The 24231-nt window shown below is 37.2% G+C and overlaps 2 protein-coding genes across 3 annotated transcripts in view; one reads left to right on the top strand and one right to left on the bottom strand.

The window, feature by feature from the left end:
- Positions 1–7453, top strand: part of ptpra (protein tyrosine phosphatase receptor type A) — a 42903-nt gene extending 35450 nt beyond the window's left edge. For both annotated transcript variants that reach the window (XM_038295480.1, XM_038295470.1), the window contains exons 19-22: positions 1183–1308; positions 1420–1571; positions 1725–1861; positions 3782–7453. In XM_038295480.1, coding sequence (XP_038151408.1) covers positions 1183–1308; positions 1420–1571; positions 1725–1861; positions 3782–3792 — 426 coding nt within the window. In that variant the 3' untranslated portion in view covers positions 3793–7453. The remainder of the gene's footprint in view (positions 1–1182; positions 1309–1419; positions 1572–1724; positions 1862–3781) is intronic.
- Positions 7454–13473: 6020 nt separating this feature from the next.
- On the bottom strand, positions 13474–23440 carry slc2a9l1 (solute carrier family 2 member 9, like 1). The gene is made up of 12 exons (XM_038295448.1): positions 23396–23440; positions 21052–21147; positions 20799–20959; positions 19555–19679; positions 19327–19456; positions 19079–19227; positions 18805–18992; positions 18299–18403; positions 17200–17301; positions 15869–15941; positions 14165–14292; positions 13474–14070 (listed from the first exon to the last, which is right to left on the bottom strand). Exons 1-12 carry the CDS (start codon positions 23417–23419, stop codon positions 13885–13887), a joined length of 1467 nt encoding a protein of 488 aa, XP_038151376.1. The 5' UTR covers positions 23420–23440; the 3' UTR covers positions 13474–13884.
- Positions 23441–24231: the final 791 nt, after the last annotated feature.

Raw genomic sequence — 24231 nt, 5'->3', positions numbered from 1 at the left:
TCACATCAGCTGTGAGATGGGCACGCATGGAGTTACATATTAACAGCGATGGTGATGAGTGAAAAAAAAACACCTGGTCTCCTTACATTCAGCCACTCTTTCATCATCTCCTCAATGAGGTGGTCTCAAAAGTCGCAGTTACAACACACATAAGGCGCACCGCACCAAAGGGCGCACCGCACATTTTGAGGGAAAAAAAAGACGTTTAAGTGCGCCTTATAGTCGTGAAAATACGGTAGAAGTGGGGAGGGTAGGGGTTCATCTTGCTGCAGTCTGACCTTTAGGTGTCGCTGAAAATTAAACACATTAGCTTCAACAATGAAACAAAAACAACATCGGAGCTTCCCATGACATCATGGTGCAACTGCTGAATGCACTAATGAATCTGTGAACACCTGCTCGTAATCGGCCAGTGCGCTGAAATCTACCAAAAATTTCAGCATGATGATGTATTCTCAGTACCCCGAGAGAACCCACGCATGCTCAGGGAGAACATGCAAACTCCATGCAGAAAGACCAAAAACCAAAAATGACTCTATTATCTGCAGCAAGACCTGGGTCCTAACAACCTTCCTGTTGGTATCTTTATATAGTCCTTCATGGCTGCTTTTCTTTTTTTTAATTTTATTTATTATTTCATTTAATTTGAGTAATTTAATTTAATCTTATAATGTTCTTGAGAAATGGCTCCAATCCATGGAAATGTAACCTCGTATCTTAAGACTTAAAGAATTTGCTGCTAACATTATGTGAAGAATATATAAAGGGGAGTGGTGGCCTAGTAGTTGGAGTATAGAGCTAGGAATCCTGAGGTTCTGAGTTTGAGCCCCACTCCCACAGGCTGCCACTTTGGGTCTCTGAGCAAGACCCTAACCCCCCATTGCTCTCCAGGCGCCACAAGATGGCAGCCCACTGCTCCCCAAGGGGGTGGGTTAAATGCAGAGGTAAATTTATCCAATGTGAGATCAACAAAGTTAAATTATTAATATTATTATTAGTACATATAGTGCGGTATGTTGTGGTTACGGCTGATGAGTGCATGTCTCAAAATAGGTTACTCTTCAAACTTTCAGATTGTATGCATGAAATTATAATTTCCAAATAGAAAATAAGCCTAAAAGTTCTCAGTTCCATGCAGTTCTGATAAACCTCATGATCTTTTTGCATGCGTGTGTCCTTTAGGAGAAGTGTGCTCAGTATTGGCCCAGTGATGGAGTGGTGTCACACGGGGACATCATCATCGAGCTGAAAAGGGAGGAGGAGAATGAGAGCTACACGGTTCGGGACCTCTTGGTCACCAACAACAGGGTGAGAAAGGACTTGGACCAAACCTCTGCTCAGCTCTGCCTAATCAGACAATGGCCCAGAAGCCTATTTGTTGTACTGCACATGGTGAATGTTGTTGTTGATGATGTCCAGGAGAACAAGGCTCGACTGGTGCGTCAGTTTCATTTCCACGGCTGGCCAGAGGTTGGCATCCCTACAGATGGTAAAGGCATGATCAACATAATCGCTGCGGTGCAGAAACAGCAGCAACAGTCTGGCAACCATCCCATCACAGTTCACTGCAGGTAAGAATATTGACCACAGATTAAGCTCTTCTCATTTATTTGTGTTCTGAATATGATTATACCAATTGAATAGGGACACCAACGGTTCAATGTGTCTCGTATCTCAGTGTTTACCACTGGGAGGCTGCTTGAACTGATGCTTTGTGTTTGCAGTGCCGGTGCTGGCCGGACAGGGACTTTCTGTGCTCTTAGCACAGTTCTGGAGAGAGTGAAGGCAGAGGGCATCCTGGATGTCTTCCAAACAGTGAAGAGCCTCAGACTACAGAGACCGCACATGGTGCAGGACACTGGTAGGAGCCTCTCAAACCAAAACAGTTTTGTTCTTAAATGAACTGCTTCTTTGTCAGTGACTTTTATCTCAGATAGAAAATGGACTGTGGTATATTACTACATCAGGGGGTGGTTACAGAAATATATAAAAATAGAAGTTGAAAGATTTATTTAATACCCTCTTAGTACCACTTCACCTTAGCTGCTGGATGATAGAATAACACCTGCACAGCTCCATGACCTCACAGCGAGGTTCTTAATCTACCTTTTAATTTCTCCTCTTACCGTATAAGACGCACATTTTGCCCAGTTTCATGAACAAAATGATTTTCTGTTTCTGTTCTGCAACAGAACCAACCTTAAAATCAAATGTCTATACAAGAGAAAATAGGATCACTGAAAACAAACTGTAGTGCCTAGCTCAAGCCATTTGATGATTGAATTACCTTAGCAGGAAATCATCAGTAAGATGCCTAGAAAAATGATTGAGGCTTAACTAAATATATTAGAACTGATTTAATTACTTTAGGTATATCTTAATAAAGTTGTATATCTCTAAAAATCTAGTTTATTCTAGGGATTCTGCTCTATAAGGGAACTTATGTTTTCTATAGATGTTATACACACGATAGAAACAAAGTGGGCCTTTACGTGATGGTTTACTACAAATCCATTTAATGACAGCAGCAATCACTGTCAGGCGAAGAAGTAACTGTTTATTTTAGTTTAATTTTCATGTTTGCTTCTGTCTGTTGTTGTGCAAACCAACCATAGTAGAGCAAAAAACTCATGTTACTATACCAGCAAAACATTTAGCATGTGGCTACAGCAAGCTGCTAATGTAATATCCCTGCTAATGTATTGAGCTTATAAGCCTAAGAAGCTTTTGGAAAGTGTGTCGTCTGTAAACATTCATCGCTGCACAGCAACTGCTACAGGATTACAGCTACAGTAGTAGCCATTCAAAATTTCCCTACTTTCGTTGATGGGCCATTGGCTGGTCCCATATAATTCCTTTTTTTAAATATCAGTATTTGTACAAAAATATTCTTTCTATCATGATTTATGGACATAAAGATCTAAAGAGAAGCATCATCTGCTGGTCAGACCCTGTATTTCAGTGAAAGGATGGAGTCAGAGTAAAAAATATGCAAAAGGGGGTCACTCTTGTGGCTGGAAGTAGGAGGGGATTTAGCTGGGAAGTGGGCTGCCATTCGGCTGGGGCTTGACTGGGAAGAGCCATTTTGAATGTCTGCTACTGCAGGTTAGGCCTCACAGAATCCTCTGTGATCTCAGATCCTTTTCATATCAAGCTCGAAGCAGCACCTTTAATGTTTTCTTACCTGCCCAGTCAGAAGTAAGCCATGTGGGCTTCAGTTTTCAGTCCCAAATCCAGCTAATGTCAAGTGTGTATCCCATATTTATCCCTGCATATTTTTGTCTCGAGTCACGAGATGCTGCTATCATTTTTTTTCTAGGCAGTGCCACCTTTTAGTGGGCTTTGAGTAAATGTTGGTAGTTTGCTGACTGCAGAACCTGACAGTGTTTGAAACAACCTTCTTCTACTACCACTGAAACAATCATGAAAATTCGTGGAAATGTGGAAATTCGGCCCCAAATTGCAGGATATCATGCAGCACACAGCCTATTCAATGCAATGGAAACAAAGGGGGTTTTGATTTTTAACGCTTCATCACACATTAGAATAAAAAACTTGATGTGTGTGCATATTAAAAGCAAACTCTGCATTCCACTTTTGTTCAAGATCATACAGTCCAGATAAGATTTTCCTTATAGGTTCAGTTTAAAAAGGCCACAGTCAGTGATTTAGGGAGCAATGCTATCTGCTTGTAAACAAAACACGTTAAGGCTAACTATGTCCTTACATTAGTTCAGAGCTATCGTGTTTTTAATTTTTCCTTTCCGCATCATCTCCTCAGGAGCAGTATGAGTTCTGCTACAAAGTGGTCCAGGAATATATTGATGCGTTTTCTGACTACGCCAACTTCAAGTAGGGCCTTTCCGAGGAGCGACCAATGGATGGACATCCACATACACTTATTACAAGTATAAGCGTGTAGCAGAACACATACAATGTCTTGCAGTAACTGCATATTCCCGCTCTGAGGGAGGATAAAGAGAGACTGATGATGCAATCAGGGGATGGGAATAAACTACCCGCTGGAAAACGGAACAGATGTCTACGCCTGGAGGACGGGGCGGTGCAGATGGACACAAAGTTACTGAGATGCCTTCTTGAATATTTTGTAAGGATGTTAATAACAAACCATCCCCCTTTTTTCTTGCTTTACATTTTCACCCTCAACATGTGTATATATATATACTTACTGTGTTACATTTTATCACTTTGTTTTCAGACACAGTTTTGAGTTTGGCTGCATTTTCAAGTGGCACCTGTAATGTATTTTATTGGTATATACAGATATATAAAAAAATATAAATATATATGAATACAAACCAAATGTTTTGGTGGCTAATGTGCAACATCAAGCGTCAAGATAATGATGTTTGTTTTTGTTTTGTTTTTATGATTATGGTTTAGCGAAAGAGACTTAAAGTGTTTTTAAACTTGGCCTGAGCCTCTTTGTAGCGACACGTTTCTGGTAGCAGAAGAGTTCACCCTAAATTGTTTTCTACTCCAAGATGTTTCTAAACAAACTCACATGAGTAAAAGCCTGTTGCATCATCAATACGTGGCTGAAAACTTTATTCAAGACATCCACAACCTCTCTTTGTTTCAGGGGTTCGAAGCTGATTTGCAGTCCCAGGCCTGAACCTCCGTGGCGTAGCTCATAATCTCAGGTTTTCACTCATTATCGGCAGAATTTGAGTGTTTAAGCTCTAGTTTAATGTGGCAGAACGAATCCACTGTGTTTTCCTCCCATCACTGTCTGTAGTCTGCTATGTGCCAAAGTCCTTCACTCCCGTTTGCTCTATTAGCCCAAGACTTTCAGAACAAACTATCCAGCAGTAGAGATCCATGGATCAAAATCTAGCAGCTGATCTTCGGTTACTGTGAAGCTTTGACATGCAGATTCCGAATTTAGCCATTTCTGTTATTTCTGAACTACTGTGACACAAGAGCAGTGTGAAAAGAGATTTTTCTCACCTTCTAGCCATGAGAAGTCAATAATTATATAGACTAGTTACAGAGTGGCTCTTTGTTTATGCGAGGGCTATTACTGTAAAACAGGGTTTGACTATTTAAAAACAAAGACAAAGGAATTACAGTTAACATTTAAACCGTAAGAATCTCCTGTTAGCCATTAGCATCCGCTACTAAAACAGCCTTCTGTGATGGCCCTTAATTTAAATCTTCTGCTGCGATGCCTTCCTTTTGACTTTAATGGGGCTAGAAATGACTATTATCAATGTATCCCCCTTCCCTCCTTTACCACTTCTACACCACAGAGTGCGCATGTTAGCGCTGCTTGCTAGCCTTAGATATGGTGCGTTCACCAATCAGGGAAAGATCAGATCAGGCTAAAATCAGTGTTCCAGTGACCTTGTTCATTCCTGGAGTCTAACTAAGCATTTATTTAAAAATTGGTGGACTTCAATATTAGCGGGTTTTTATTCAATTAGATAAGATGCTTCTCAAATGCTTTTAACTTTTCTGTTACAGCATCATCACCTCGTTTGCTAATGAGCCGAACCACAAATATAGGCAGAACTTTTTTCTTTTCCAATTTAAATTTGCAAATAGTAAAAATTCTGTCTATTTTTTTATGTTTTTCAATCTTTTTTTTTAAGCTTATATCTTCTTTAAGGGACGACGGCCATCTTTTTTCCCCCACCAGAAGAGGCTTAACCTGCCATCTTTGTGAAGATCCTAAGACTCCATTGTTTTACTTGGCTGCAGTAGTCTTACAAAAACTAGGGTCACTTTTGAGGCTGTGCCCTTTGCGACTAATGAAAGAAAAGCGAGTTCGTTCAGCAAAGGTCTGACATGAACAGAGTTTGAAAAATCTGATTGAACAAATCAGGGTTTCTTTTCCTCTGAAGTATTTAGTTTTTTTCCCAGCCCGTTTCATACATAAACCAAACACAGCCATTCTTGCGCACAATCTACATAACAATAACCTCTTGTATTTGATAACCTTTATAAAAGGAATGAGCACAATCAAATGATCTTGCTGCGGTTAGGAAGTGCGCGCTGAATTCAAAAGAAAAGATGATTGCATCATTTTGACCGTTTGAGCACTCATGCAATATTTGCACTAAAAGTAAAGCCCTTAAATCCACCAAAAGGTAAAGCCAGAGAGAAAACACGTTCTTGTATTTAGAAGAAGAAGGACGTCTAGGAATGTTTCAGAAGCTCCTTCAGGTCTCAGCTCCCCTCTTAGATCCATTTACATGGTTCCATTCCCTGAAACCGTGCATCCTTGCTTTTAAAGGCATAAAAATTGCCAGCACTCAATGGGAAGTGCAGTGAATCCCCCCCACCCCTTTATTAGTGCTGGGGCTGCCATTATGTTAATAGAAAAGGAGATGTTTAGTGTTTCTGTGTGTGCTTAGGTTACATGGTATTTGTTGCGCAGTTTGATGACACTGCAGTTTGGAAGCCAAACATGACACTGTGCCAACCCACCAGAGGATCTATTATTTCTAAATTGAAATAAAAAGTGCCTCAGCAGTAGGGTTTATTTTTAAAGCCAGCCGAATCTCCAGGCTTAACTCTCCCGAGGTGTTGGAAGCAATGTTAACCTTTTGGGTTTTTTTTTCTTAACTGGCACGCTCGTCCCTCGCCATCCTCTATTTAACCGAGAAATCCTTTGTTGTATGGAAGAGGAGCCAAAATTCAAGACTGTGTCGATCACTCTTCCCTACACATTCCCTTCAGTTTCTATCCCTTGTATGAATAGACGAAACTAACGTTTAGATGCTTTTGTGACTAATTTAATTTGAATGTTTTGGCTTTATTTCCATATCAGTGAAAAATGGGTCCATTACAGCTAATCTGTTGTGGATTTCTTTGAGTAAATATGTATAGTTTTTTTTTTTTCTTTTAAGAAATGTAGTTCAATCTCTTATCACAATAAAAAGAATAACTCCCTTTATTTTCTAAGACATCCCATGTGAGCATTTTTGATGCCTCATTGAAATCATTAAGAAACAGCCGATAGCCGGAGTATAAAATCCATCTTGCTGCCACCTTTTTGTGTCCGTTATCAAACTTATTCCTTTAACTGTGTCCTTTGGGCGGTTTAAGTGGTCCACTTTCTCACCCCTCTTATGTACATAATGTAAGTTTATTTATATGTCATGTTGTCTGCTGCCTCACTTATTTTTCATTTCTGTCACCACCCCACCCATACACACTTTCATCTTTTTTTCCTTTTTTTTTTAAAGGTGTTAACTGAACTGTATCGGGACCATTCGAAATGTTAGATATTTTGGCCATTTTTAATTTGAAAAGAATGTCTTAAGCAATTTTTTTTAAGTATTTGTTTAAGTTGGTTTCTAGTGTTTTTGTTATTCATATATGTATATAATTATATATATGATAAAATTATATATAATTATATAATGCTAAATGGCCTTTATAAACAAGATACTGTTCGAACCTAATAAAGTGCTTGGAATTTTAACATTTGTACAGATTTTATTGTTCAAAATGTAATTAATCTTTTTTAACGGAATGTGCTCAAAGTTTTCTGTTGATTTGGAAAAGTTATTTAATGAATTAAATATTTAGTTTTGGTTCATAGATTTAAACTATTTGGATTATTTGTTCCTAACCAGACATTGCTAATATATAATCCTGTTGGAGACTTTGGAACATTATGGCAATATATATATATATATATATATATATATATATATATATATATATATATATATATATATATATATATATAATATATATATATATATATATATAATATATATATATTAATAAAATAATTAAGATTTTTTTTTATAGTGATTTGAAAATCACTTTTTCAAGTGCTTGCTGAAAAGCTGAAAAAACTTGATTTGATGTACCAACTTCTGAGGATCCAAGCACACATCAGCATGAGTAAGGATGACTTTACCAGAGGAAAATTCATGTTTTAATAAAAGTCAAACTAGAGTCAAGAATCAAATCAGGAAAAAATAGGCTCCATGACCTTGATCAAAAAAAGAGGAGATGACCTTCCAATCAGGCAACTGTTTACAAAGGAATGCCAAATATTTCCTTGACTAGGTGCAACACTCCTAATGATGGACTAAAACCATTTTCCTCAGATTTAAAGTGTGCACTCACCTGCGCTAGTAGCTGATATATAAATATGATCAGGATGTATGCTGGTGTATTCCAGCTGCTGCTCATGTTTGCAGATCCTCCACTTGATTGAACAAAGTAAAATGTATTTGAAACACGTATACGCTTATAGAATAGAAAATCCCTTTATTGTCCCACAATGGAGAAATTGTGTTTACAGCAGCAGCAAAAGTGGTCACACAATAATATGGGCATCAGAAAAGTGTATAAAAATAAGTAACAGTTATGAAATAGAATAGTATTTTTACAATATAAATACACTGTGGAGAATAAATAATCTAACATATGTAGACATTTCTACTGTCCATTTTACTGTTCTATATCCTGTATGGTGAAAATATTGGTGGATTTGACAGCAAGTCAACCTGGACATTTTGTTTGAAAATTTCTTTGCTCAAATAAGACATTTTTGTTAGATATGCTAGTATACTTTCATTAGGAGTTCCATGACTGTACCTTCATTAGTTCTACTTTCGCCACTAGAGATCAGTATTGTATAGGTTTTAAACAATCAGTTGACAATATCTGCTTTATTCGCCTTTTTTCTGTTCACAAAGAAACTGAAACATTATTTGATTCACTTAAACTCTTAAGGCATTTTTGATAAAAGACCAATTTTGGGGAGTATTATTTTTTTATTATTCTAACCATACACTGCATCCAGAAAGTATTCACGCTACTCTTTTTCACATTTAGTTATGCTGCAATCTTTTTATGGTGTTATTGAATTAATACTTTTCCTATAAAATATAGACACCAAATGCAATTAAAGCCTCGAACTGTTTAGTTTTTGTTAGTTTTTTTAACAGATCCAAGTAGAATATGAGGATAGAGGCAAATCAGCCAGGAAGCTGGTGATCCACTGATGGATAAAGGCAGCAGTGTTTTATCTGGGTCAGCCTCTGGTAGAGGATTTTGAAGGCCAGCTGAAGTCCACCACCTGGGTTCAGGTACATCCCCGGGTGGTCAGAGTGTTGCAGGATAAACTGTGGTCCCAGGATGGCTGCATTATCCGCCTAAATGTTGCACGGTCATCAAATTACAGGGGGTCTAGCAGTGAACCTGGAATCTGCTTCAGATGCTTTAACACCAGTCACTAAAAGGTTATAATGATCAAAAAGACAGAAAAAAATAATAAGACAATTAACTCTGAGTGAGTTTTTTTTTTTTTTTATATGTACATAAATTTCAAGGTAAATCATGGTTTGAATTGTGTAATAGCACATTTTTTGCCACTCTACAGCTTATGTCAGTTTATCATATAAATCCTCATAAAATACTGTAAGTATTTTTTTTACGTAAATATAAATAATTATGGACGCTTTTTAAAAGCACCATGTGATGTGATGCTTTAAATAATCAGTTTAGGAAAGTATGCTGTTTTGATGATTAAGATAACAGTTCATGTGCATAGTGAGTCGGCCTGTAAAATACACTGAAACCGCTATTGAACCGACCCCCTAAATTCCTTTGACATCTGCACCTCGCTCTCTTCCCCTTGGATCAACTTCAGATTCACAGAGCAATTCAATCAGGAGTCCTTTTTGTCAAACACGTGAGCTCAGCATCATTACGTCTTATTTACATGCTTACACGTAGCAGTGTTGTGTATAAGCCCATTCATTGAAGACATCTGCACAGAGACAGCTCATGTATTAGAGAGAGAATAATTCAATCTCCTCAGCATCTAACTGTATTTGCTTCACTCTGATTTGCAAAGTTGTTCGTAAGCATAGTTTAGACCAGGGGTGTAAAACTGGTTCCAGAAAGGGCCATGTGGCTGCAGGCTTTCTTTCCAACCAAACAATACAGGTGCTGGTCATAAAATTAGAATATCATGAAAAAGTAGATTGATTTCAGTAATTCCATTTAAAAAGTGAAACTTGTATATTATATTCATACATTACATACAAACTCATATATTTCAGATGTTTATTTTGTTTAATTTTGATGATTACAAATGACAACAAATGAAAATCTCAAATTCATCATATCAGAAAATTAGAATATTACTGAAGACCAATAAAAACAAAGGATTTATAGAAATGTTGGCCAACTGAAAAGTATGAACATGAAAAGTATGAGCATGTACAGCACTCAGTATTTAGTTGGGCCTCCTTTGGCCTGTATTACTGCAGCAATGCGGCGTGGCATGGAGTCGATCAGTCTGTGGCACTGCTCAGGTGTTATGATAGCCCAGGTTGCTCTAATAGTGGCTTTTAGCTCTTCTGAATTGTTGGGTCTGGTGTATTGCATCTTCTTCTTCACAATACCCCATAGATTTTCTATGGGGTTAAGGTCAGGAGAGTTTGCTGGCCAATTAAGAACAGGGATACCATGGTCCTTCAACCAGGTACTGGTAGCTTTGGCACTGTGTGCAGGTGCCAAGTCCTGTTGGAAAATGAAATCTGCATCTCCAAAAAGTTGGAGCTGCAGGAAGCATGAAGTGCTCTAAAACTTCCTGGTATGTGGCTGCGTTGACCCTGGACCTCAGAAAACACAATGGACCAACACCAGCAGATGACATGGCACCCCAAACCATCACTGACTGTGGAAACTTTACACTGGACTTCAAGCAACGTGGATGAAGTGCCTCTCTTCTTTTCCTCCAGACTCTGGGACCTTGATTTCCAAAGGAAATGCAAAATTTACTTTCATCAGAGAACATGACTTTGGACCACTCACCAGCAGTCCAGTCCTGTTTCTCTTTAGACGCTTCTGACGCTGTCTGTGGTTCAAGAGTGGCTTGACACAAGGAATGCGACAGCAGAAACCCATGTCTTTCATACGTCTGTGTGTGGTGGTTCTTGAAGCACTCACTCCAGCTGCAGTCCACTCTTTGTGAATCTCCCCCACATTTTTGAATGGGTTTTGTTTCACAATCCTCTCCAGGGTGCGGTTATCTCTCTTGCTTGTACACTTTTTTCGACCACATCTTTTCCTTCCCTTCGCCTCTCTATTAATGTGCTTGGACACTGAGCTCTGTGAACAGCCAGCCTCTTTAGCGATGACCTTTTGTGTCTTGCCCTCCTTGTGCAAGGTGTCGATGGTCGTCTTTTGGACAACTGTCAAGTCAGCAGTCTTCCCCATGATTGTGTAGCCTATAGAACTAGACTGAAAGACCATTTAAAGGCTTTTGCAGGTGGTTTGAGTTAATTAGCTGATTAGAGTGTGGCACCAGGGGCCATCAATTTTGAACCTTTTCACAATATTCTAATTTTCTGATATGATGAATTTGAGATTTTCATTTGTTGTCATTTGTAATCATCAAAATTAAACAAAATAAACATCTGAAATATATGAGTTTGTATGTAATGTATGAATATAATATACAAGTTTCACTTTTTAAATGGAATTACTGAAATCAATCTACTTTTTCATGATATTCTAATTTTATGACCAGCACCTGTAGCACACCAGACTCCATTCATCTCATCAAAGGAGTCCAATCTGAACAAGATGACCTAATGAGATGAATGGAGTCTGGTGTGCTATTGTTTGGTTGGAAAGAAAACCTGCAGCCACACAGCCCTTTCTGGAACCAGTTTGACACCCGTGGTTTAGACAGTGACCAAAATAAAAGCTTTAGCTTAATTATTCTCTGTTAGAGAACCATAATTCTGAACTTCAAATGATCATAACAAAGAAAAACAAATACATCTAAAATATCAGTAATGTAAATGAATGAGTAATGAAAACCTTAAAACAAGGAATTAACCTTTCTTGACAGCAATAGATTCAAATTTCCTCATGAAATCAAAAAACACCATCTGATTAAAACAGTTTAGAGTTGCAGTGCACCTTTAGATCCCCTGATGAATCTCAGCAGAAAGGTAACGGCGCCATCTACCTTTAAATTACTCTACTGCATTTTTGTAAACATGCCTGGTTATGCTGGATAAACTATGAAATATAAATTAAAATTATACACCCACACTGTGGATTCATTTCAGAGGATCCTATTTTACTGTAATGAATCATGAAACCTTCTCTAGGATCCCAAAACTCGGACTCAAGTCACAGTAAATTATATCAATCAGTTGTTTGATATAAATTAGTGATGACTCTTGGTTTGTCACTGTGCAAAAATATTTTACATTTCGTAAATTTCTCCACTGCATATTTAGAAACCACATATATACCATACAACTATACAATTCATATCTCTCCAAATACTTATATGAGCTCCATAAACATAACTTAAGATCTTAAATTAATCCAGGCACTGAAACACGTCCTTTATTTCCTCTTGTATCCTTAAATAACACAGAGAAGTCGCCCAGTGAGTAAACAGAGTCCCCCTGTGTGCATTTTAGCATAAAGTCAGGAGTAATGTGAAGGCCTGTGAATAAACAGCATGGTGACGACCAAGCAGCACAATAGAAAGGTCAGGATTATCAGGGTCAGGTTTTCTGAGGAGCTCTGAACATCTTACAACTTGTTTAACCCAGTAGAGGAAGAATATGCCCTAACTACAACCCAAGGTAAGTATTTTCCCTGAAACAGAGACCCTGAGCAAAGAGAGTAGCATATATGAAGCTAAAGTCTGGAGGAGCAGGAGTCAATATAAAAAGAGCACCAAAAGTTCAGTACTTTTGAATAGAAAATTGTCCCTTTTAATGTAGAAGGTGTCCTAATTATATGACATTAAAACATAAAGTTTGGCCTACAGGTTTTAACAGTGTAATACGTAGCAGAGTGTTTGTTATCCATCAGGACATACAGCCAGAGAAACAGAATAAATCATTTAGACAAACTTAGATTTTTGTATTAAAATCAACCAGTCAAATTTTGATCCCAAACCAAGTGAGCATCTGCATTGTTCACAGATGCTCCACCTCCAATCAGCCTGTAAATGTGCAAACCCAAAAGAGATATACCTTTAAAGACTTACAACTGAAACTGCAGTAACAGGTAGATCTGCCAGGTTTGACTCAGTGGGACAGATTGCACGTAAATGCCATGTGAGATTTCTATTTGTAACAACAACAAAAAAACACACCTAAACTTGATTCACATTTCTGCAGTAATTTAGTTGCCATGTCACATAAATTCCCTATAAAGTACACAGAAATGTGTATTTGTTACATAACGGAATGTGAAAAAGGTTCCTAGTCTTCCCAAGGCATTTTATTACAATTTCTGGTGACAATTTCCTTTATGATTTGGTGCCAAACAACTGCAGAAAAAAAAAACTGCAGATGTACGATGGGCATGGTATGCCAAGAAGAAGATATAAAAGTAAATAGAACCATCACCACTGAATTTTGACCTGGAATTCTGAGTTTCATCACAAAGCTGTAAAAGAGGATTTCCTTTCATTTGAGTCCTTACAGGTGTCTGGTCAACACAGTGCAGAGTCCAAAGGCAACGGTGGATGATTTATTACTAGAAAGGGGGAGGCAGGAGTGAACTGACCACTCAGAGACAAACATGATACAGACACAGAGATAGTTTCTCCACCTGGTCACTTGTTGCATGAAAGACAGCTCAGCTCCACTGATCTAGAAGCCGTTGGTTAGAATATAATTTATTTGAATAATTAGCATTTTACACATCTTAGTACAGCACTGGATGTAGAAAAGTTGCATTCAACAATCCTTGAAAATCTATTGACTTAAACAGAAAAAAGGATGAAATTTGAATGAGATAAAAATTCCCAAATGCATCCTTTAAATCTTAAAAAAAAAAAAAGGTTTTGCATAAAAATTGCATTTTTCTTCAATTTAAAGTGTCTCCTATGATGCCCCAGGCTTACAACTTGGTCTCCACTTTTTCTTCCTCCAAGAAGGATTTCCCACAGACCGTAATGGCTTTAAACTCTTCTGAAATGTCCACCAAAGTCTTCCCTTTGGTCTCAGGCAGGAGGAAGAAGGTATAAAGGCTGCCCGGCACGCACACACCAGCAAACAGCAGAAAGCAGTATGAGCTGAATGCATCCTGTGGGAGAAAGGTGGACAGTGGAGAATCTTGGTTAAAACCATGTTGAGCTTCTAACACACATTGTTTGGATGTTCAGGATATCTTTACACACAATGATGAATGGAAAAATTAGGCCCATCACAGCGAACAGGAACCAACGATGCAGCCCCATGAGAACGAAAGCTGCAAGACGATCAGACTGAATGAAGATCTCACTGCTCAGTGTAGCTGTAGCCGCCCCTGAAGGGGAGAGGAAACACAAATTATCAGGGATGTAAATCAGCCTTTATCAGGATGAGATGTTATATTGATGATACTGAGATAATCACAAAGAAGTTCAATTCAGTTCAATCCACAATGCTGCTATCAATATGATCAAACATCATCTGTTTATCTACGTTTTCCATACTGATATTAACTCAGATAGCAACCAAAATAACTTCAATTAGATTTGTAATCTCTAGCAGGCATTTACATAAAAAACATGAACTACTTTAAGATGCTGCTGTGCATGGATGGATCATTTATCATTTAAATCATGTATTGGTGTGGGTTTGTGTATTGGTGCACCCCTAAAATAATGACCTCACTTGTTTCTCTCACAATAAACCGACAAACATCAGTATGTTTTATTTGGGATTATTTGGGGGTAAATCACCATGGATTAATAAATCATTTCAAAGAGAACGAAAAATATACATGGTTCCTTTTTTTTTATTATTATGAAACCACCAAGGGTTACAGTAGTCAAATTAATCTATCTGTGTTTAGCATGTATTCAGGATTAATCCATATTTCCTCTGTATGTTTGTTAGAAAACATAAGTGAACAAACCATTATGAAGGGAAACTCAGCAGAAGGATCAGGGGGAAGGTTGTGTCAGTATTATGTTATAAACTTTACACCTCACAGAGCACTGATCAGTGCATCGTCTAAGTCCTGAATGTCCTGCTCAACTGAGGAGCTACAGAGATCCACTGTTGCAGTGAAAAAGCAAATATTTTTTCATGCATTTTCATTTGTTGCCTTTTTACCCCAGAGATTCAGAAAGTTTTGCTTTTTTTCAATCGAGATCTCGTAGTTGTTGGCCGACAGTTTTGATGAAAATACTAACAATGAACATCTTGCTAAGAACACCATTTCCATAGTGAGACATGGCGGTGGCAGCATTATGCTGTGTGGATTTGATTCCTTTTAAGCAGAGATAAAATAAAAACACTGCAGTTGATGGGAAAATGGAGTGAGCTATGACCAATACCAGAGGTAAACATGCTGGAAACTGCAAAGGAATCAGAACTGGGACTGGAGTTCAGCTTCCCTTAAGAACCACACACATACAGCCAGAGCTACAGCAGAGCGACTGACATCAAAACTCCTGAATTGATATGTAGGGTAAAACTTGAAAGTTTATTCGTACAAAGGATATTTTTCCAATCTAACTCATCTTGGGCTGCTTTGCTTTAAAATTTGGCAGAATTTTCAGTCTCTAAATGTGTGAAACCAGTGAAGACATACATCAGAAAACAATTCTGACTCATGGGGGCTCAATACAAATGCACACCAAGTTATTAACCTTTTAATCTGTTGACAATCTGTTGACAACCATGTATTTTTCTCCTCCAAGTTCATAATGCTGAACATCAGTGTGGTGGTCTATCGGATTAAGTCCAGCTAAATATATACATCGAAGTTTGTGGCTGTGACATGACAAACTGTGAAAGGTCAAAGGTTTCTAATTATATCTTAAGAAACTATAGAACATGCAGATTTTCATTAAATTAGCTGAAGTCTTAAGGTGTGGCTGTAGAGCACATACCAGGTCCTCCACAAAAGGAGATGATGAAGAGGAAGATAAGAGAAGAAGTAGCGTAGGGAACCCAGCTTAAATCCTGCAGAAATGACAGTTATTGTGACACGTGATAACACTTAGGCTTAGCTATAAAGCTTTCTAAAAAAAAAAAAGAAAACAGAATGTGTTGTTTTTTTTTTGGTGCACAAAGTGTAAAAATCCTTTAAATATTGGTAATATACCCAACATTGAAGCAATATCCCATAGATAAACCACTGGCGTCTATTCTTTGGGACAGAAAACTTCAAAAGGAAGGTCTGGCTAAACTTTCTAAAAGGATTACTGCTCCTTTGGTATAATATAAAAATCAGAAGTTGAACTGCTCATAACTCTAATTTGGAGCCAGCTCAATTAGATGGTAGCTTTAAAGTTTAAACAAAAAATCAAAAACTGATTCACATTCTTACTAAATGAATTCCAACCAAAGGAATCTAAAAACAGATTATAAAAGTGTTCAATATAGAACAGCAAGATTTCTAAAAATATTTACAGCTTAGACCACATTGAAATAATTAAATAAAAATACTGCTAGAAAAAGGGTCAAAACTGATTTCAAGAATTTCCTCTATCATGCAGAAAGAGGGATGTATGTTAAAACTAGATTGGATTAAGATGCCAATGTCAGATTAATAGAAAAGGAGGGGTTCAATATTTGAAAAACACCATCCACTACTAATAGTTCCAAATATTTGCGTTGAAAAGTTGTTTAAGTGTTTTTACCACTCCCAGAAGGAGGTAACCAATAAACAAGAACCCTGAGTTTGGGCATTGCTGTCAGTTTCCGCATTTTGGAACTGTCCTGATAACGCCTCCTACTGGAACAAGGTATTATCTGCAGCCAAATCCGTTATTGGAACAAAAACTTTACCTTTGATGCCATATATTTAGGGAAATTAACCAAGTGGACTCTACAGAAGATAAGAAATATTTATTACAAAGCAAATGAAAGCACCCATTAAGGTATCTTAAGCAGTGATCAATAAAACCCTGATTCAGATGAATCATCTTGTAATCCATCTACTTATTACTCTAGAGCAGGAGTGTCAAGCTGGTTCCAGCAGGTTTTCTTTCAAACCAAGCAATAGAACACCAGACTCCAGTCATCTCATCAAGTGAGTCCAATCTGAACATGATAACTTGATGAGATGGATGGACAGCTTTGGACACCAAAGACAGCTGGAGTTAGGCACCAGCACCCCTCGTGAACCCAACAGGTAGTTGCTGTAGTTGAACAAACCTTTGAATCATTCCTGTAATAGTTCTATGATATTATATTTAATCATTCTTTGCATGGTTACCTTTAGGTTTAACATGACCGTTACCACCATCCAGATAGCAGACATGACAGCATATCCTCCCCAGAACAACGGCCTCCTCCCTGTATTTTCTATCACAAGACTCTGTTGGAAAAGAAGTTATACAAAAACATTGCGGAATAAAAAATAAATGACTGTGATTCAGTGACATCAATAACACTTTTTTAAAAATATGTTTATATTTATCTAAATAAAACTAGTCAGTCTTCACACTTATTCTGCTAAAATAAAATCCAAACCTTTTCCAGACTCCAGAAATAACTGATCCACTTATATTTATGGCAACGTATAAAATGCGAAAGTTCTCTTGAAGTTCTACAGCAATACATCAACATAGTTTTGCTAGCAATAAGACTTAATGGGAGGATACCAAGAAGAAATGGGGGTAGGACATCAGGAAGACTGGAATGAAGGGCATGAGGTGTGACAAAGATAGACTGAGATAAATAAGGAATAAATGAAATGACAGAATGAATGGAAGATGGAATCACATAAGGTGGAAAAGAAGAAAAGGAGGAGAACAAGAGAAAGGAATGGAGTTAGAATACGAGGAAAGATTGTAGAAGATGGGAATTTGGGTAAGAAGAAAATGTTGACAAATAAAAAAGAAGAAAGAACAAGAAATTAGATTAGAAGGGGCAAAGGAAGGAAGAACCCAACAGGTTAAAGCAATTAAACACATAAGGAAAGAACGACTAAAAGATGGAGGAACACCAGGGCAGACACAGACAAGAAAGGGGGGCTGATAAAAGCAAATTAGGGCTGCATTGAAAGGAAAGATAAAACAGAAAAAGTATGCAAAAAAATGAAGAAAGGAAGGTAGGAAACAGGGCAGAAAGGACACAAAAAAATAAATAAAAAGGCAAAAAAAAATCAAAAAATACAAGTGCTTTTCATACTCTAATTTTCTCTTTTCCATGTTTTTCCTTTGAAACATCTGAGACTCAGAGCAGCTGCTACAACACTCTTATTCTAAAGTTTCCACAATGTTTACTTTGCTTATTATAAAGACAAACTAATCCAAAAGATGTTTCTGTGTTTTGCTCTGTCAGAAGGAGGAAAGACAGGGTTTTTTACTCACACAGGAGATGGAGGTGAGGATTTCAGATATTCCGAGACCAAGAGTGACGTAGCGGATCTTGTCTCTTGGAACACCAGCATTCAGGAAGAAGGAGAAGGTGCTGATCTAGGAAGGAGGAAGGTACCATAATGATACCACAAATAGGTCTCCTTTGTAACAACCTTGTTGGATTATTCAACACAGTGTCTTGCAAAATAATTTTGAAATGTTTTTTACATTTTGACAGGTTAAAAATCACAAACTTTAAAAAAAATTTATGTGTGTGTGAAAAATGGTCTCTGTTTGGTGATTTTTATTTTCTGATTCCTTTTTGGGATTTTTTTAAGCACTGCATTTCTTATTGCCTCTCTCCCCGTAAGACAAGACTTCCACTTCTCCTACAGTATAAACAAATTTTTCCACCCTGAATCTTTGCAGCTCCTCCAGAGACACTGGGCAATGCTTTGAGAGGAATTCAAGGTTCATCGATTTAAAAAGAAAATGTCTGAAATGAAGATCATCCTCACCGCTGTCATGCCTGACATCTGGTTGCAACAGTAAATGACGAACATGGTGATGAGCTGCCATCGCACCGTCCTGTTCTTCAGCAGCTGCAGAGGGCTCTTTGGTGGAGAAGCTTCAAGAGCCATGTGCTCAATCAACATCTCTTCCATTTCTTCCTTATAGTCACTGTTACCCCATAAACTCTGGAGGGCTGGAGCAGAGAAACAAATTACCAAGAAATTCAAAATGAAAAAAAAAAACTTTCAGATTTGGTCTATGAAATAAATAAATGCATACCGCTTTTGCAGGCTATGTCATCTCCTTTCTCTATAAATAAATATCTGGGAGCCTCTGGAAGAAAAGGCAGCACCAAAACCTGAACCACGGAGAAACACACAGGGACACAGAGGAGAATGTGCCAAACGTCCTGACCGCCAAGAATCTCACTGAAAGACAAAATATGGGGCTGCAGCTTAACTTTGGGTCCAGTGCAGTCATTTTCGTGCAAGATAAAGCGATTATGAAGATTGACTTAAGATGCAAACCTTAATCCGAAAAACTGTCCTGAAAGTTTACCAAGTGAAGTAAAAGTGGCTGAAGTTAGAGTCACTCGGCCTCTGATCTTCCTGGGTGAAATCTCCCCCAGGTACATTAAATGGAGGCTCACTCCTAAACCTGTGGTACACGTTACAATGTTTATCAGTAGTGTTCACACCTCTAGTGCAAACTACACACTCGTTAGATGGGTCTCAAGTGATTTAGAATCAGCTCACCTGAAGAGTATCCATACAGCGTCCTCGCCACAATGATCATTTCAAAGGACTTCGCCTCCTTACTTGTCAGCATTATCACTGCTCCAATAATGGAAATCAAGCTGTTGCAGATCATTGCTTGCTTTCTGAGGAAGGGAAAAATATAGCTACAGTTTTTAACACACTTTTTAAGCTACATGTATTTCAGCTAGATTTGCATGATGCAAAAATGTATAAGAATACAGTGAATATGGCAGTTTTTCAACCTGGACAAGAGGCTACTTTGAATACCAGGGAAAACTACAGTTCTTTTTTTTTGTTTGTTTCATTGTAGAAAACAAAAGAGCTACTAAAAACCAGCCCAGTCCTGAGTGAACAGAACTACCCCTGTACCAAAGTCATGAACTCCCTGGAAAATAACATTTCTCTAACAACATAAAACACAGCAGGAAACTCAATTTACCATAATCTAAGGAACTCTAAGTACTGATAAGAACAATAATGATTCAAATCACTAGTTTTGAGTTTTTAAGGCTTTGGGCCTCATTCTGTGTAAGTCATTAAATAAATGTACTCCAGTGTGGATCTCAGCGTCCACAGCTGTAGGTGTGAAGAGCTTATTATTAATAACTGTGTTGAACAGCAACTGGGACAGTTTCCTCGGGTCATATTTATTTCTTCATCTCTAAATTTGACCAAGCCATTCCTGTCGGGCTGTGAGAGTTTTCTGTTTCCTTTTTTCTTTTTCACAAAAAAAAACTGGGAAAGGCTGGCCGCCTTTTTGCTGCTTGTGCCAACAATCTTAGAACAAAAGTATTACTCTAGAAAGGAGGTTTTCTCTGCTAACATGCGGCTGGGCCTCCATTAGACAAGTGTAGTAAATGAAAGGGTTGATGTAATGACTCAGAACAGAGGGACCAAGTATTTAGGCATAACGTTCAGACAGGAACAGGTGGGCTCAGTGGTTGAGAGGCAGAACAGGCCAGGATCAGGAAATCAGAAACGCTAAAAACGCTCTCACCACTGGCTAGAGAGAACAAAATAATCTGGGTCTGATGACTGGATGTGAGCGCCTTAAATAGAGGCAGGAGCAGGTGGATCAGATAAGTTAGACAGGTGAATGAAATGAATAGTCATCAGTGCCAAGATCATGACTGTCGATGGGTTTTTAAAACATGCCTCTCAGAGTGTTGAAAATTTTTTTCTTATAGGAAAGAATTTATCTGAGATTGTATTTATATTTAACTTGTAAGCTGCATACACACCTCCCCAGTCTCCGCGAGAAGAGTTTGACACTGACAGCACCAAAGAGTCCCCCAACAGCATACATGGAGACAATAAGAGACCAGATCATGGTGACCTTCTGTGGAGCTGGAGGCTCTTTGTATCTGTCATACCAGGTGCTGTTGATGAAGTGCTGAATGTACTGCAGAGAAGATATTAATGAAATAATCATCAATCATTACAAAACAAAAACAAGAAAAAGCTGAGAAACATAGATTGCTTTTTCTTTCTCACTGGTGAAGGGGAACTGAGTCCAGTTATATGGTAACCAGACTGAAAGCTTCCTCCAAAGCCCAAAATGATGATGAGCAGCAGGGCACTGCCTTGAGTCTGAGGTGAAAAAGTGGAAATGAATTAATTTCATAAATCCTACATAATATCAATATTTTTTCTAGAATAACTTTTTTTGTTGCTAATTTCATTATTTTCTATTTTCTTTTCTATTTCTATTAGTTCCTTTAAAAACTATTTCACTAGAATTTTTCCTGAATACTCAAAAGTGAGAGGAAAAGTAAGTTAGTTTGGAATTTGTTTGTAATTTAACCCTTAGTTTTATTTAGCCACTTAATACATGTTATTAAATTAGATAAAGGTCTGCTGATCTTTGAGGTTGAATACTACTGTTTTCTGTGGCAAGGTCATAACTGCACCGCAGTCAAACGTCATAACTATCTTGTAAATTATGTATATCTTAAACGCAACACGATCCGATTAATCAGCCAATTGGTTTCAATCTGAAGAACTCAGACTGCACATAACATCATATTTTAAGCAACAACCTCTGAAATCTTGAAATAAAGACAGAATTCCTCATATCTGTTGGGGTTAAAAGCAGAAAGTACTTAAAAAAATATTTACTCTATCTGAAAAGAAACCTTTTTAACTAATGAATATGTATAAACAAAAGCACTAAGGATAAATATGAAGAATAAGTATTGGGAAGAAGATGCTGGGGTAGAATCCAAACTTGTGACCTGTCAAAGACTGTGTAGGTAGCTGATTTAATCCTAAATCTTCACAGGTTGTCTGGCCAAAACAATGATGACAAACATCAATTGCACTCATGCCACTATTCATAGAAGAGCGACCCCATTAGGGAATAAGCAGTTACAATAATGGATGGATGGATGGATGGATGGATGGATGGATGGATGGATGGATGGATGGATGGATGGATGGATGGATGGATATTTTCAAATGTTAGGTGATGCAGAATTTTTCTCACCCATATTTAACTTTTGATTTAATCACTTTTTGCCACATGATTATAAAAATATTGATCTAAAAACCCAATACTGAAGGATGAGAACATTCAGGATTCAGTAGGCAGTCAACATTGTGTATTGTAAAGGAACATATAGTTATCAAATGATGTTTTTCTTCTTACTGTTTATAAAACATGTTGTTAAAGGAAATAACAACCTGAACCTGCAGACTTTGACTAATGTGAAAAAATGTGGTCTCAGTGATGACTACAATGCAACTTATTTCACATGTTTAAAACAGACTGATAGTGTGGACTAAAGTAATAAAACAAATGCATGGTTCCTAACATGCATTTGTTGAGGTATAACAGCTTTGTGAGGAGCTTGCTACTGGAAACTGGATCCCGGGTACTAATGGCAGAACTAAGTCAGAACTGATTGAATGGTGGCCGATCAGTATTGAGTGCTTTGATTTAGAGCATTTGTCATATGTGTGTGTGTTTTCTAAAGTTTTGAAAAAACTTTATGATCAATACTTTTGTCTTTGCTTGTTAATGGATCCTGCACTGAATCACAAGCCTGAGCTAAACTAAAAATAGAACATTTTCCAAAACTCTGGAATGGATTGCCGCTGCACATTAGACAGGGCACCTCTCTGTGTCATTTTAAAACTCTTCTTAAAACCCACCTCTTTTCTTTGGCTTTTAACACCATGTAGAGTATTGATTTCATGTACACATGTTGATTTTATGTACACATGTTGATTTTATGTATACACATGCATATTTTTATCTTGTGCGGGCAGTGCTTTTATTTTATTTTATTTACTTTTATTTATTTTAGTTATTTTATCTTTTTGTGCAGCACTTTGGAAACCTTGTGTTTAATTAAGCTGTGCTATATAAATAAAGTGGATTGGATTGGATTTTAGAAAGTTCTTATAAATGTCCTTTTAAAAATATCCTTATCTATAAAATTCTAAACCACAATGAGGTAATGTAAAACATTGGTGTTTTAGATTGATTTTAAAGTTAAGCCAGAGAAAGCTTTGAAAAGCGGAGGAAGAGACAACCCACAATGACTCAGCTAAAAGTACAATCTAAAAATATACTATATAAAACAATGAGTAGCTAAATATAAGCCTGTGTATCTCAACAAGCTGCTATTTTAAATTTACTTGGTAAGGAAAAGGCTTTTAGAATCTAAGGCTGAATAACAGATACTCAGATAATAACTTATCATTTTCTGACCAGGTTTTGACTCAAACATTTTATCCAAGTCAATAACTGTCCCTTTCAACAATCACATGTTTGAAGGTTAAATCACTGCGACATAAAAAAAAAAACATAAAACGGTTAATTGTGAATCCCTACCAGTTGATGATAGAAAGTTTCCATTCTCTCGTGTCTGCCTTTAACATTGCAGGACACTAAATCAGACTCTATGGAGCGGTTTAGAACCCCTAGGCTGGTTATCATTAACTTTTTAAGTAAAAATTAAGTAATATGCAATCAACTTGCCAATTTGCAGTGACATGAGTTTTTCAAAATCTGCTCTCAAGTAAAGCACCAAAATGACAACACAATCTGCAAGGTGTACATTTATATATATTGTGGATGTAGCAGTTTCAGTGATGAGATTTGGGAGTTTTATACAAAAAGACAACCACCTTTAATTGAATTCTGGTTATAAAACAGATATGTGAAGCTGCAGGAATTTATCTATCTATCTATCTATCTATCTATCTATCTATCTATCTATCTATCTATCTATCTATCTATCTATCTATCTATCTATCTATCTATCTAGGGTCAAACACTATAGTTTTAGTTAGGACTCAATAAACTTTAGCTTGCATCTGTAAACATTAAGGTACTAGTTGCAATTGTAACATAATACTCCTTTGTTTAAAGAAGTAGTGGCTTTACCATATAACTATAGCTATGGAAGACCAGTCTATCTGTATGTAAATTTTTGAACTCTGTGGAAGTGATACAAATTGAAAATTATTTTGGCCATCTCATGTAAATTAAAAAAGAAAATTATTAGTTTGACTTGATATTAGGAATTAGTCTTTTTATGGAGTTTCTTCTAAAGGATATAAATGTTTCAACTGTGCTTTTGTAAACTTTTGTTTTTAAAATTTAAGAAAATAAAAAAGGTGAACTATGAGCATTAAACTTGTGTGAATTTATTTTATTATTATTTT

Source organism: Cyprinodon tularosa, unplaced genomic scaffold (assembly GCF_016077235.1).
Source record: "Cyprinodon tularosa strain WSP-4 unplaced genomic scaffold, ASM1607723v1 ctg11, whole genome shotgun sequence".
In the NCBI taxonomy this organism is placed as follows: Eukaryota; Metazoa; Chordata; class Actinopteri; order Cyprinodontiformes; family Cyprinodontidae; genus Cyprinodon; species Cyprinodon tularosa.
This window is presented reverse-complemented; position numbering and strand designations above follow the sequence as displayed.

Excerpts from the sequence above, each read along its gene's own strand:
- slc2a9l1 (XM_038295448.1), bottom strand. The coding sequence starts at position 23,419 with ATGGAAACTTTCTATCATCAACTG. Across the intron at positions 19,457-19,554 it reads GCTGTATGGATACTCTTCAG|GTTTAGGAGTGAGCCTCCAT; the intron begins GTGAGCTGATTC and ends CGTGTACCACAG. Across the intron at positions 14,293-15,868 it reads CTCCTTTTGTGGAGGACCTG|GGGCGGCTACAGCTACACTG; the intron begins GTATGTGCTCTA and ends TCTCCCCTTCAG.